The following is a 16100-nucleotide window of genomic DNA, read 5'->3' on the forward strand; positions in this document are numbered from 1 at the left end:
CCCGGCCAGTCCCGCGCGTGCCCGTTCCAGCGTCCCTGGGCTGTGCGACTGTGCCTTGGCGAGGTGGTGGCTCCATCGGGGTGGTGGCAACCTCTGGAAGCCGTGCCGTATTGTTTCACACCTTACTTTAGAAGGAGGAAAGCATGGGAGCCGAAACATAGGGCTCACTCTGCAGGAGAAAATGTAGCAGAGGTAAAACTAAGTATGCGGGAAACAAAGGTATCAGACAAGCATCTGCTGCTCAGGAGATTTTAAAACTAATTCAAGGAAAATGGTACTGTTGAAGGAAGAGGAATTCAGCATTTTATGCACAACCTTAGGAAAATAATAGTTCTTTCCTATTGGTCACTTACTAACAAATTATAAAATGCAGGAGGACAGTGGTGGCAGAAACCGCAGGTCAGACAGGATACAATTTTTTTTGTCCAGTTTTGGAAGCAGGAAAGAACTGAGGAAGAGAACTTATGTCTTCTGCTAGGTACATGCACATTCATGTGTGGATGTGTATGTACAGAAGGATGGAAACACCACATAATGCAGGCTTGAAGTTCCCACTTCAGAGCAGAGTTGAAACTGCTATCTCTTGTTATGATGCCTACTGATCCTCTAGGTTTGGCAAAAGGAGTGTTATAATTCTATCGGGGTTATTTTTAACAGGGATTTTTTTTATTATTATTCAAAAGCCCAGTACTTTAAAGGCATTCCTTTCAAAAGATCTTTCAATTTTGAAATTAATCTCCATATGTGTTTGATTTTTCCCTGCTGATTTGCTGTCACATACAAGACCAACCAGTCTTATATGAATAATGAATATTTTAAATTTACGTCTAAAGCATGTTCTCAACATGCTGATAATTTCAAGCAGATGCTGATATTATTAAGCAGATGCCTTAAGATTTCAGAGACTATGTTACATACTGTCTATTTAGTGCAAAATCACTGTTCATAAAGGGATTTGTTAGAGGCCAGGGTTTGTGTGGCCCAGGGTGTGAGAAGGCTCTGTGAGGGACACTGGTGAAAATAGGGACAGTGATGAGACTAGCACAGTGGTTCCATCTGCAGTGTCAGGGAAGGGGGCATGCAGGGAGTGAGTGTAGGGCAGAGGAAGTGGACTGGTGTGTGGAGAGTTGGGACAAGACACGGACGACTGCTGCTCCCTAGCCCCATTGCCCTTGTAGCTCAGTGGAGACAGTCTCATTGATGGAATTGTACCTGTTGACCAGGTGGGGAAAAGTGCAACAACAGCTAAAGCAAGAGCTGCCCTGCAGTCTGAGGTCCTCGCATGCTGGTAGGAGTTGCAAGAATGGGTTTCAGTGCAGGGTGGCCACAAGAACTGAGGTGCTGAAGAAATTTAGGATTTAGAAAAGCAGGGGCTTCTCATCCACGTTACGCTGACTAATTTTTCCTGTCAGCCTGCCTCTGTCCTACTGCTTCTGTCACACCCCCCATCTTGCTGGAATATCTTTCTGACCTCAGGAGATTTCCAGTTTGAGATGATTCTGACACCTTGCTGTAATAATAATGCAGCAACCCTTTCTTAAGTTACTGCAAGTTTCTTAGAAACAGTTTCTCCCTAGTGCTTTCTGAAGCCAAACCCCAAACGTTTCTGCTCACAGTTCTCACAAATATCTGAATTTATGTATGATTCTCTTGCTAATGACACAGTCCTCAGAAATTCAGCAGCCCAGCTGGTAGGGAGTTATTGAAAGGGCTTCCCACTTCAATGTTCTAATGCTCTCTCCCCTCTCTAACATCTTCACCTTGGTCACTTTCAACCCTGTTTCTCTCAAGCGCAATGTAAATGCGTAAGTTTCACATTTAGTTCATTAGTGCTAGTTGTATGTTTTATTTTCTGGCTGTTAAAATACACCTGCTGGGAAAATATGTAAATCTTCTTTATAGCATTGTTTAGTGCTGTGCTATATAAATAGGGGGAGAGGAGAAGATTAATGAAAGCAAAGATCTGTCACTTTGAATGAGGTTAATATCACGAGAAAGCATGTAGCTGGTATCAAGGGCAAGAAGTGAACTAATGTAGGCTGGATCAGGTGAAACGTGGGGAAGGCTTGAAAGGTGCATTGAAAATGTTCAGCTGCCCCGAGTGCCAGCAGTGCTGATAAACTGAACTTTAATCTCCTTGCTGGAAGACACATACCGAGAGCCATGGCTAGTTGTGCTGGCTGAGGACAAAAATAAAAGTGATTTTCTATTATCATCTGTAAATGGATTGCCCTTTAGAGTTGCTAGGTTCCTCTTGTTCTAACTTGGTGACTCATCCCACATTCCCCCTGTGCTAAACAGCCTAGCACGGTTGGCATAGGCTTCAGTACAAGGAATGAGATGAGGTCCCCTGCTCAGTCAGCTGCGGATGCTTGGCTTGCCTTCTACTCATCCTCGGTGCTGCTGGCTCATGCCCTCCAGCTCTGGGCTGCAGGTACATGCACCACAGCTACAGCCTGCACAGCCTTCCCGTGGTGGCAGCAGCTACAGGCTGGGCCATACTCTGCAGCTGCCAGCAGCACATGTGCCACCAACTCCTGTTCAGAGCCAAGGGTGACCAGGGTTACCCTTCAGTGGGCACGCAGCTGGGATGATAACAAACACATTTGGGTAAGGGACTGCATGTCATGGGAAGGTGGGGGAGTGTGAGGAAGGCCAGACAGAGGTCCTGTACCATTCTGGGTTGCAGGAAGCAGTTTGACAAAGTGGAGGTGGGAGGAAAGTATTCAAGGGTCTATTTCCCTTTTCACCTGTGTTGTGCTGGTAGTAATGTCTGTCAACCTTAATGTCTGGAAGAACTGAGGTAGAAGGTTCCAGTAGCTGCAATACAATTCCTCTATGTATGAGATGGAAATATTCCATTAGACCCACGAACTGGATGGGGTGTCTCATTTTTGATGGAAAGTTTAGGATACATTTAAATGACAAGCTTTTATTTGTGACTCTCAGGGGCAGATCAGAAGGCTGTTACACTGTTACACTGAATATGGAAAGTCATGACAACATGCTAGAGAGACTTCAGGATATTGCTACTAATGTTGTAGAAGTTTGAGGTGGCAGAGAGTTGAGTTTTCTGGCTGTCTCCTATGTAATACCATGTTGGTTTTATTTTCCATGGCCTTTCATGCAAATCTTCCCTCCCTCCCTGGGTATTTGTGATATTTATTTGCTTCTACACTGAGTGTGGTATTCAGTCATCTTTAGGATACAACAGTAAAATACAGAAAGGCACAGCCCCAAGTTGTTCAGGATGTAATGTGATGCTTCATGTTCTTTCAAGTATAATTGAGCGAGGCATGTGAGAAATTACTGGGAAAAATAATTTTAAAAAGCATTAAGTGACTCTATGGTAATCAGCTGAATCGTCTGAAAAGGCACAGCTGCAAGTGGTAATATTGCATAAAAGTGCTCTTGTAAAGTGTTGTTGTAAAGTACTTGTTATGGTACTTTATTCTTTCAGCTGTAACTATTTGCTGAGGATCTTTGTTTTTGCTGTTGTTACTAAAAGTACAGGGACAAAATAGAATGTGGCATAGGGACACAGTACTAGAAGAGATATTACATACCTGTGATCTTGTAGCTGTGCAAGTTTTTTAATTCTAGAGATAATCTTTCCATGCTATGAAATTGTCCAAGATTTTCAGAAGGATATTACTGGAACTTTAATTGTGACCCAGTATGTAGGTAGAGTTCGGTTACTGTTTTAGGTCAGATTATCAGAAGTCTGTAAAAACAGGTATTAATTAAATTAATTAAAGAAATAATTAAATGCTAGTTTAGCATTTGATTCAAAATGAAGAGATTCTGAGAAGAGAAGGAGACCTTGTGCATTCCTGCAAAATCAAAGCCACAAAGATGGATAGCACATTTATACCTCTAAGGTCTGAACTGTCCTCAGGGAGCTTTGTAGAACCACTGATGACCTTAATAAAAGGTGAAACTTTAGTAGTCCCTGCAAATAAAATACTGTTGCATCATTTATGTAATTTGATTTGTAGGATCCTTTATTTAAAATACTAAATAGTGCAATATTTCTATAGTACAGAAATTAGCATAATAAATAATATTTCAAAGTAGTACAGAAGTAGCAGCCTCATGACAAGTGCTTAAGGCAAATCAAATTACTCAGATTTATATTAATATCTTGCATCCAGAAAAATGGGAAAACAGGTTTGTGCGACATGTGCTGAATGGGAAGAAATGAAATATAGCAAAGAGATAGTCCTAGATAATTTGTGCATTGTGAATAATTTAATTATTCTACTAACTTTTAAAAATACAGTGATGTGCATGAGGACAAAAACTTAAAATTCACTACTTTAGATTTAGAAATACCAAACCCATGCTTGTGATAAGCCTGCATGCAAGTGTAAATATGTTTATATTTGAGTACCTCCAGATAGATTCAGAGTGTTGTTTTCAAGCGTTTTGTAAAATGTTATTGCTGTCATATTCCTTTTGTTTATTCATACACAATACTGTTTTAAAAGCTGGCACCCATTTCTGACAGCTGTATTTGGAAGATTGAGTCATTGCTCTAGCTTTCTACATGCTTCATAGTTTAAAAAAAGGGAAGGACAATATTCAAAACAAACAATTTCAAGTTTTTTTAAAATCATATTTTTCTTTTCATGATAATATTTTATTTGTTTCTTAGCTTATTGGCTCTCCTGTTTTCTAGCAACATTCCATAGGCTTCAGAATTATCTGCAAAAACTCTGAAAAGAGAAGCAGGTAGACAATTATTCTTTCATCAGAGCTTGAGGTAGAAATCTGAGATAGAAGAGTGCATTTTCTGCACATTTTTTAAAATTCAGAAGCAGATCCTGTGATTCTTACTGAAAGAGAAATGGCTAGGCATAGTTTGGGATTGGTGAAAATTATCAAAAAAGTAATTTATGGTAGAAGTTGGTACCTCTGTAATCCTAATTTTTGAAATTAAAATAGTTTACAAAAGCAGTTTAAATAATCTCCTAATAATTTGCTCTTCTGAAATTATTTGAACCCACACTTTTAAGTAACCATTAATGTTACTCTTGTGAGTGCCCAGAAGAAGGTCATCTGTATATGAAGGAACAGCTCTTTATGGACAGGAGGCAGGTAGTGACACCTCCTGTGCTGTTGATTCGCCAAACAGACTGTGGAGCTATCAAATCTCCTTCAAACTAGAGAATGAAGTCTGAAGTTCAATTCCCAGTCTGCTTTCAGATGGGGAGTGGGAGGGATTCAGTGTTCTGCCTTTCTTTCTGCCTCCCCTAACAGCCCTGCCCCTTCCCAAGCTACTGCTCAGTAGTGGTGGTGGTGATGGGGGTTTATTTGATTTTTTAAAATATTGATGTTATTAAGAAATTCCAGATTTTGACAATTTCCTTTTAAGCTCCATATGCAGCTGCCTCAGTTCTAATCTGTAACACTTAACCTCCCCTTCTCCCCTTGTTCTTTTGTGTCTTCCTTTTGCATTCCCCAGAAATTGGAACTCTCTTGTATTTCTTTGTAAATACATTTTTTGTTGGCTCCTCGATTATTTATGTTAAACTGAAACTGTAGTATCTGCATAGGGGATGAAGGCATGGTTTTGAAATTGGAACCTTGCAGTGGAACTGCACATAATATCAAGCATATTGAGTCAGTGTTTAATAACACTGCCTGAAAGGGTTTTTTTTTTATTTTAAGAATGGTGGGAACTTCCCCTGCTGAGCTGTGCCCTGGGAAACACAACCTGTTCATTTGGAATAACCAAGGAATCATTGATAGCTGAAGGAGGAGCTGTGCTTTCTGTGGGGTAGGACATCCAAGGCTGTCTTGGCAATAGAAGTCACTAACCAGTCATCACTCCTAATGCGGAGTGATACTTGTGATTACACTGAAAGGCTGTTCCATGAAAGGCAGCTTGCTTTCTATTCTTTTTCTATTAAAGCCCCAGCCCTGCAGATGCATCCACTGGGTCAGCCATAAACTATACTAATATCTGAGAGGATTTATTTGCTGATTTGTGGGTTTACCCGGCAAGTTTTGGTAGCAGGATGATAGCCTAGTGTTATGCTTGGGAGCTTTGCAAATCCTTATCATTACTGTGCTCTTGCTTTACTGTCACATCCCGGCCACTGGGGTTAAAAAACGGTGCCAGGTTACAGTATTTTTTGTCAGTGCTCCAGGTTAGCATGCAGCCAACTCATGGATATTTCTCTGCAAAAGACTATGTTCTGTACCAAGACTTTACCACTTCTATCCTGTACATATATGTACATATATGCCTATTGTGTGTTTATATACTAATTTTCAGAAATTTAGTACTGTTCAGAGTACTTTGGCTTGTTTTTTCCCATGTAGATTGGCAGATTGGTTATTGGACAGAATGGGATCTTATCCACACCTGCTGTTTCATGCATCATCCGAAAGATCAAAGCCGCTGGTGGAATTATCCTAACAGCTAGCCACAGTCCTGGAGGACCTGGAGGAGAATTTGGAGTAAAGTTTGAAGTTGCCAATGGAGGTATGTTTTCTTTTCTTTAAAAGACACTACAACATTGCATCTTAGTATCCTGGAAATGGCTTGTGAGGATTACAAGCTGTCTGTAATTAGTGTTTTTAATTTACTCTGAAGAATGTAGACATCTCTTCTCCTTTAAATAATATAAGTGTATTTGTGTACATGGGTCTGAAAAATAAGCATTACATGTCCATTGAAGCCCTTGGGGTAGCTGTAAGATTTCTATAAACAACTTGCCATCTGGTTTTTACAGTCATTTATGTAGGCATCCAGATTACTGTAACAATTCCAATCCTTTTATAAAGATGCCTGTGAGGGAGCTCTGTTTTCCTCATATTTCTGTGTTGCTTGTCTTGGCATTTACTTTAAAGCATGTAATTTCAGAAGTACTGTAACCAGTGTAACTCATTGTCTTGTGTGGAAGAAAGCACACGAGAAACTTCTTATGTTTACCCAGGAAGTAACTTATCCAGGTGGAGAGCTGGAGTACCATTTTACCACTGCAATTCCACCATTGAATAAGGGAATTTTTGTATATAGCTAAAGTCTTGTATTCCAAAATTGACAACTAACATGTTGTTATGGATTCTAACTTACCTGTGTATGTTGTAGGTTCTGTATGGTTTACATTATAGATCTGTGTACACCCATATAACATTATGTGAGGTTGCTGACACCTTGTATACCTCACACATGTAGAGTGCTTTCCATCTGAAAAAAAAATGAACTGAAAGTGGTTTTAAAATGTTTCCTTCCCCATTTTGAAGATGGGAGAACTTGTGATGGGGGTGCTTTCTCCCTTCTCTCGTGTAATTGAAAAATGTGTATGGTTAAATGAATGTGATTTTATAAACAGGAGAGGCTTGAATCCTAGAGGGATTACAGGGACTATGTCATGTCAGCCAGTAAGAAAGCCAGGGTCACAGCACACATATACCAGAGTGAAACAATTAGATGAATTAGCACTCTATGAACTTTAAAACACCACATGCATCTAAAATCTGCTTGATAAATGGGTAACAGTTGGTGATGAGGTCTTTCTAGTGTGCTTTGCCTTTTTTAAGAGAATTTAAAAAGGCTATTAAGCTTTTGGTATGAAACACCCCTCAAACACAGGTCACAGGGTTTAATTATTTATATTAATCAGTAGGGCCATAATGAGAAGTAGTTGGTTTAAGTTCCAGCTGAGAAAATGTGGGTTAAGTATTAGGCAAGGTGTTTGAACTTAAAGACAGTGTTTAACCACAGCAACAAGCTCCTAGGGAAGGTTATTGTTGCTCTATATTCTTGATCAGTCTATTTTGCAGATCCAGGTCAAGCAGAAGTGGCTTGTCACTGTAGCTGTAGAAGAGAATGTAGAGTGAATGTAGGATATCCTTAACTGGAAATATCAGTTGACAGTACATCCATCTATCAAGGAAGATCTGTAGCTAATGGCATCCTCACCCTTTGGATGGGTTTGGATTAGATTAGTAAGAAGTCATTTTGTAAGATAAATGAAGAGTCAAGTCGCTGTTTTTTATTGAAGTGATTTGGACCATCTGGTACACTGCATCTGAGATGGAAGACACTAATTTACATAGCAATGCACTGCATATTTGCTAGTCAAAAGGAAAGTTCATATTGAAAAAGCCTTCAAAGATATTTTGGATGAGGAGAGAGAACACAACAGAGGGAACAAAAGAAATTATTTTTGGAGTAGAAGTGTAGCTTTAATATAAACTGTACAGAGTCAGATGAGCCAGAAAGGGACTTGCTGCAATTCCCACTCATTTGTAGCTTGGACTCATCCTTGGCCCTGTATATGGCATAGTTCCTCTAGTAATTTTCACATAAAGCCTGCAACTTTAATTTAGTTGACAGTAAATCTTTGAAAACACAGGCATCTTTCAGGCTTTAGCAATGAAAGTAACTCACAAGTAGGATGTGTTTTCTGTTTCTGAATGATGTAACCAATCCAGGTCATAAGTGCTAATTGTTAAGCAATTAAGGTATTTTGAATTCCAACAAAAATAAGTTTCATTCAGGTAGGAAAACTGCAATACAGCAATACAGCACCACTATCAAACTGGTAAGATTTCTAAAATTGGTATTTTTTTCTAATGAAATAATGTGGAACACCAAGCTATCTGATCTTCACAGGTGTGCATTTGCAGAAAGTCCTGTGAAACACCAGAACCTGCTGCTGAAGAACAGGCTTTCCTTTGATAGCTATGTTGAGATTCCTTGCAGAGTGCAAAAAGGCAGTCTTTGACCAATAAGCCCAAACAAATATGATTGTGGTTATCTTATCTTTCCTGCCCCTGGATAATTTAAATACTCTATGTCAATCAAAATGTTGTGAGTAATGCAGTGTATTTCCATGTTTTATTTTTTTGAAAAATGTTTTAAACCTGTATTGTAGGGAAAGAACAGACCTTATTTACCACAGTACTTTGTTTTTATTTATTCCATAGTAATTAAAATACATTCAGAAAAATGTTTGCTAGAGCACTCATTTTTAAAATAGGAAATCTTTAAATCTTTTAAAATCTTTAAAATTTTAAATTTATTTTAAAATTTAAAAGAAATGACCCACCACATTATTTTCTGTTATAGGACCTGCTCCAGACCTGGTTTCAGAAAAAATCTATCAAATCAGCAAAACCTTGGAGGAATATGCAATTTGTCCTGATCTCAGAGTTGATTTATCACGCTTAGGAAGACAAGAATTTGATCTGGAGAACAAATTCAAACCTTTCCGAGGTATCAGTGTGGGCTTTTACTCATGCCAAATCCATTGAGTTTAAATATTAGTATTGGTGTAGAATTCCAACGGGTAATTATATAAGCAGAACTTCAGTTCTTCAAGGTGCCTTACTAAAAGTTATCAAAATACGAGGTGGTATAGAATTATAGAATGCTTTGTGGTGGAAAGTACCTTCAAGATCATCTTGTTCCAACTGTGCTGTCATGGGCAGGGAGACCTTTCATTGACCAGTTTGCTCAAAGTCCTGTCCAACCTTGCCTTGAACACTTCCAGGGATGGGCCATCCACAGCTTCTTTGGGCAACCTGTTCCCAAAGTACCTCACCACCCTCACAGTAAAGAATTTTTTCCTAAAATCTAATCTAAATCTCCTTCACTTTAAAACCCTTCCCCCTTGTCGTAACACTATTTGCCTGTTTCAAAATTCTTAGCTCCCTTTTAGGTACTGGAAGGCAGCTGTAAGGTCTCTTCCGAACCTTTCTCCATGCTGAACAATCACAGATCTTTCAGCCTGTCCTCTTAGGAGTGGTTCTTCATCTCTCTGATCATCTTTGTGGCATTCCCTTGGGCCTGCTCCAACAGGTCGATGTCTTTCTGGTACTGAGAACTCCAGAGCTGATGCAGCACTGCAGGTGGGGTCTCAGCAGAGCAGAGCAGAGGGGCAGAATCCCCTCCCTGGCCCTGCTGCCCACACTGCTCTGGATGCAGCTCAGGACACAACTGGCTTTCTGGTCTGTGGGTCATGCCCAGCTTTTCATTCCCAAGAACCCCCAAGTCCTTCTCTGCAGGGCTGCTCTTAATGAGTTCTTCTCCCCGTTTGTACCTCTGTCTGGAATTGCCCTGATCCACGTGCAGCACTTCGTGCTTGGACTTGTGGAACCTCAGGAGATTCTCACAGTTCCACTTCTCAAGCTTGTCCAGGTCCCTCTGGATGGCATCCCTTCCTTCTGTTGTGTCAGCTGCATTGCTCAGCTTTGTCATCTGTAAACCTGCTGAAGGAGCACTCAATGTCACTGTTGATGTCATTGGTGAAGATATTGAAGAGTACTGAGTGGTCCCAAGACAGAGCCCTGAGGGAACCCGCTCTTCACTGGAGACAGAGCCTTGAGGGAACCCACTCCTCACCTGGACACAGAGTCATTGACCACAACAATCTGGCTGTGCCCATCCAGCAAACTCCTTTTTCATTGAGTAGTCTATCCATCAGGTCCATGTCTCTCCAATTCTGAGATAAGATGCCGTACGGTACAGTGTCAAAAACCTTAAAGAAGGCTAGATAGATGACACTGGTCTATCATGTATCATCTAAAAGACCAAAGCAGCTGCTGGAATTATTCTAACAACTAGCCACAGTCCCATGAAACCTGGAGGAGAGATGGCAGTGAAGTTTGAGGTTGCCACTGGAGGTAGGGTTTGTTTTTTTTTTTTTTTTTCCATAAAGCAAAAGGTCTCATCAAGAGACTCCCCATGTCAGGTGGCCAACCACAGAGTCCTATGTTGATCTGCTTCTTGATTTTCACCTACAGGGTCTCAGTCTGTTTATGGCTGTTTATCAGAGGCAGCTCTTCACAGTCTAACTCTTTCTTTACATTGAGCACAACACCCCCACCTCTCCTGTCTGTCTGAAAAGACACAGCCTGTCTCTTCTGAAAGGCTTATAGCCCTCAACTGCAGTGCTCCAGTCATGTAACTCATGTCCCATGTTTCTGTGATAGCAATTAGGTCATAGTTTTCTAAATGCACCGTGGCTTCCAACTCCTTTTGTTTGTGTCCGATGCTGTGTGCATTTATAGGTAAGCATTACGTTTGTTTGGCACTTTAGGAATGTGGCTTACAGACTTTTAAGTGCATCAGGCCTCATCTTTCAGCCAAGGATCTTTGCCAAATTTATGCTTGCTAGTATTTAAACACCAAACACAAACCTTTTTGGTCTAGGAATGGTTTGCTTATTGAAGTCTAATTGATAAAAGAGTAAGTGAGACTTTCAGTGTATTCATTTTTGCTCACACTTTCTGAAAAGTTGTGGGATTTGAACATCCAGTGACTCCAAATGTAAAGGGATTGCTTAAGCACGTGTTTAATTTTAGGCATAGTGAATACTTTTATGCTTACAATTGATTTAAAATTATCTAACAGAGCTGCTTTCTTGAAGGAGTCAAAAACAAATTAAGGGGTCCTGACATGTATTTCAAACTTAGTGTATATTTCATATATTTCAAATACTGTAAAAATCAATGCAGCCTCAAGAACTTTCTGCATTCCTGATGCCCTCGAGTTAAAGCCATTTTGGTTTTAACCCAAATGTCACATTTCGGGACAATTTACATTTTGAGAAATAAAATTTTTCATTCAAAAAACTCTTTAAATTTTGATTTCACTGGAGTATTTTATTTTATTGTAAAGAACATGTTTGGCTTTTTTAGGCAAACAAAAAGCAAAGAGAATTCAGCACCACTCTGGAATCATAGAATTGCTACAGTATTAAATTTTGGTTTTTAAACTGTTTAATCTCTCCAAATAGTATTTTTAAAATGAAGACAAGACACTCCTTCCCCCAAATATGTATAAAAGTGCATACAAATATTTGCAGGTTTCATGGATGTTTTTCTAAGAAAAAAATAATTTCCCAATCATGTCTTCCAAGAATACATCAACCTGAGACAGTAGAGTTATAAGGGAACCTTACTGAAGCAATGTAATTGGCTTATAAGTCCGTGAATAAATACAGTTTACACAGATTTGAATGCAGATTGAAGGTGCAGAAAAAAATGAAAATAATCTAAAAAGTAATTTAAGATACTATCTGATGTATTTAAAACTTCTGCATTTTCTTCACTTGTATGAACTAACTCCTGTGAATCAAGGCTACAGAGGTGTTGGAACAACTGAGGCTGTGTTTGGCAATAGTTAAAGTAATTTTTAGACTTTAATCATTCATGTTCTTTATATTCACATGTGTGAGCAGCTCCACCAGAGTTGCCACATTTGTTCATATGTGTAAAGCTTAGGGCATACTAAAATGCTGTTAGGAGCAGGGCACAGAAGACATGAAATAATATAATCCTAGTAAGTGTTTAAAACTTCCAGCATAAACCATAGAATTGACTCTTTTTCAAGTAGGTTTTACAGATAATTTTTCAGCCTTGAGAACCTTTTTTTTTTGTTTCTTCAAGCATATTGTCACAGTCTATTCTAAGTGTTTTTCTCAGGCTCAAAAAATGTCTGTGTCATTTTCATGTTACTCTAAAGAAGAGCATTAGTGTGAGGTCAGTGTTTCTGAGCAAAATTGGATGAGATTCTAAGTAATAATTTAACTTACAAGTAATATATTTCAAGATACTCATTTAACCCCATGCAAAGACATTTGTATAACATATGCTTTTTAATTTAATCAGGAAATGTAATTCATTCCAAGATGACTGAGAAGCATGGCTTTTGACACTTGTTTGGTTACTGCTTTCATTATGATAGACTTAACTTTCCTTAATTCATTTTTGTTTATTGTTTTACATCCAAAAGAATTAGAAAAATTGTAGTGCTCTCCTTTTATGAATTTAAATTTCAAGTTAGCAAGACCTTGGCAAAAAACACAGATGTTGTATCTGAGCCTTGCTTTCTACAATGCAAAAGTATAGTTTGTTGTCCATCTACAGCAAACTGAGCACAGGTATTTCTTGTGCCAGAATTTAGAAAATAGTTTGTATGTCTCTCTTGAAGGAATCATGCAGATAGATACTGGTGTCAGATAGAAGTTGAGTGGTGTCAACTTGTCATGAACATCATTTTCCTCTGAGAATAAACCTGCTTAGCTTACAAAGTTTTTCAGTGGTTTAGTGAACGATCTATTAAGAGTTTACTTTGATATAACATACACTCATTAATGTCTTCAGTGAAATAGGAGCTGTCAACTTGCATTATCTCTGCAGTCTTTTGGCAGGCAAGACTGTTGATCTTTTCAAGGCTTAAAGCTTGATAGTAGCCATACTGAAGGCAGCGGGAGCCTTAGACTTTTCCTCTTTTCAAAGCAAAGTCATGTCATATGGGGGTTGTGTGCTCTGTTGAGTGGAAGAGAGCTGGAAGAAATAACTTCACTTGGGTGAATTGTAGTCACTTTTTTTTTTGGTGTGATTTTTCTAGTGGAAATTGTGGATTCTGTGGAAATCTACCTCAATCTCCTTCGAAGTATTTTTGACTTCAATGCCATCAGAAATTTGCTGACTGGACCCAATCAGATTAAAATAAGGATTGATGCCATGAATGGAGGTATGAACTTAAGTGCTATTGGGACATAATTCTAGGTACACTGAAATAACTTTCCAATAAAAGTTGTACACTGCAATGGTTTCCCAGTAACAATACAGCATATAAATGTTGGACTTTTATGTAATAGAAGTTAAGGGTAATAAGAAAGGATTTGCACCTTATACTAACAACAAAGGCAGTCTTAATAATGGGTTAGATTTCTTACCAGGCAAAGAGATTTATCTTACTTGAGTAAAGACATATGTGTCCAATAGAAGTTTTCTTTCTGCATTTTGAAACAAGCAGGATGAGGTAATCTTGCCATGACAGGGTGATGAAGTGTGTTGCAGTGTCCAGTTACAAGGCAGTCTCTAATAAGAGGAAATTATAAATGGTATAAAACTAGTAAAGTCTGAATAAATAAATTAATGAGTTAGCTGAGACCTCTCTTTCACTAATGATAAAAGTGAACAAATTTCAGAGTACTGTGGACAAGTTGGAAGTGTCATGGGAGACAGCAAGGGGATCAATGGTGTACTGATATTAAAAAATATAAGCTGTGTCACTTGGGGAAACAAAGATCAGGATAAGATCTATTTTAGGCTACATTATGAATATATAAATAAGGATTGCTGCAGATAATGAGTTGAAGGATAGGAGTGTGAGTAAGATTGTTTAGCATTATCTTATGGAAAACAGATTACATCAAGCAAACTAGGTTTCATTCTTTAATGGGATTACAAAAACAGACCCATAAAAGGAGCTGAACAGACTTAGAAAACTTCTGTAAAGCATTTTATCTAGTACAATGTGATAGCTGTGAACACCCAGTTTTGACAGACTGTGTCAAAAGGGCAGATAGTGTCCTTTAGCAATGCAGAGGGAGCAGTGAGGAAGGTACTGCCTCTTGTCAAGTACCATACTGGAGAGAATGTTACTAAAATACCTTGGAGCTCTCATGTTCAGGTCTGTTACTGACCATTCAGAATTTTTACATCTTGTCAAAAAGACGCATAGTCTGTCTTAGGGTTAGAAAAACTCACGCATCACAAACATTTTCAAGGACTTAGCATGTTTACTTTATTCACAAGGTGACAGAGAATTGGCTTTATGACCTTGCATTTTGGTGGAGAGATGGATATCTATAATTTAAAGAACATGTAGATTTAAGTGTATACAAGTGGAATATATTTTTATGGCTGTACATGCTGGTAGTTTAACACTGGCAGAAAAAAGAGTAATTTGATAGGAGTCCACTTTAGATAAGAACCTGAATCATGGTATATTTTACAGAATTAACATCTACATTTTCATGAAAAGAAGTTTCACTCACACAGTTTTACCTCAGGTTTCTGCTGCTCCAATTAGCAAGATTTAGGAGTAAGTTATGAGAAAGAGAGAGCAGTCACTCATGCATTTTTTACCTCTGAGTGACCTGCTCACACTTGCATCAGGGATGTAGCATGCTCAGGTGGTGACCGTTTAGACACCAAATGCATGTAATAGTTACGGTATGTAACAGCATGGGGTTTTAGCTGATCATATCTTTAACAAAACAAAAAAGTATTTTGGAGTTGGTTTTGATAAAATTTTAATTATTCTCTGCATGGTAGCAACTAAAATGTAGTAAAATTCTTTGATGGACAAATCTATTGCAATTTTCACATGAGTTGGAATCTTAAGGTAGGTGTATTTTCCAGATGTATTCGCCTACTGTTAATTTTTCTTGCTATTATGTGTTATTTAAACACATGGAATAGTGGCTTATTTTTATTTTATTGAGAAAAACATCTTTAATTTCTGTACTTAATAATGGGTAAAAAAACCTCTGTGTTTTTCACCAATGTGATTTTCATGTTGAATCGATTATTTTCATACTGATTAATTATTTACTTTGAGGACAATCACATATTCCTCTGTGAAATAATAAATTGAGGGCTGTTGCAAGGACAGATGTATAGAATTGCTGAAAGTATGTTTTGTATGCAATGTCCGTAGTGCTGTGAAAAATTTGAATGTCAAGCATACGCTTTTGTGATTGCATGGTAGATTTCTGTTTTCACAGTTATGGGACCCTATGTGAGAAGGATCTTGTGTGATGAATTGGGAGCTCCTGCAAATTCTGCCATCAACTGTGTTCCTCTGGAGGATTTTGGTGGACAGCCTCCTGATCCAAATTTAACATATGCAACTGCCTTGCTGGAGGCTATGAAAGGTGGCGAGTATGGATTTGGAGCTGCTTTTGATGCTGATGGAGTAAGTATTTAGATCTGTCTTGAGGTTCCACTGTAGCTGTTGTTTTGTCTGGGGTCAGATATGGGACATGTAAGTATAATTTATCCGCTTTTCAGTAACCCATTGAAGCTGAAAGTGGTATTACTTTCAGGTACAGATGGTAACATTTGCAACCCATAAATCAGACACATATTTTTCTCTGCAGATGACTGAAAATCAAGCAGAATTTGAAGGCAGGATGAGAATTATTTAAGTATCAGGGTGGTTTTGTTTTGTGCCAGTGTAACACTTTTTTCCTTGGTTAGGAGCACACAGCATATAGATAATACAGACTTGTCACAGTAAACAGTGACAATGTTAAGTCCTTTTTGGTTAGCATCATGAA

General features: G+C 38.6%; 1 protein-coding gene across 4 annotated transcripts in view; it reads left to right on the forward strand.

Moving 5' to 3' along the window:
- PGM5 (phosphoglucomutase 5) overlaps positions 1-16100 on the forward strand; it is a 69652-nt gene that overhangs the window by 519 nt on the left and 53033 nt on the right. For 3 of the 4 annotated variants that reach the window (XM_054002766.1, XM_054002767.1, XM_054002768.1), the window contains exons 2-5: positions 6331-6493; positions 9089-9235; positions 13376-13501; positions 15546-15736. In XM_054002766.1, the coding sequence (XP_053858741.1) occupies positions 6331-6493; positions 9089-9235; positions 13376-13501; positions 15546-15736 (627 nt within the window). Of the gene's footprint in view, positions 1-154; positions 220-6330; positions 6494-9088; positions 9236-13375; positions 13502-15545; positions 15737-16100 lie in introns of those variants that run through there. The other variant, XM_054002769.1, reaches the window with a different exon arrangement.

The sequence above is a fragment of the Vidua macroura genome, chromosome Z (genome assembly GCF_024509145.1).
Source record: "Vidua macroura isolate BioBank_ID:100142 chromosome Z, ASM2450914v1, whole genome shotgun sequence".
NCBI lineage: Eukaryota > Metazoa > Chordata > Aves > Passeriformes > Viduidae > Vidua > Vidua macroura.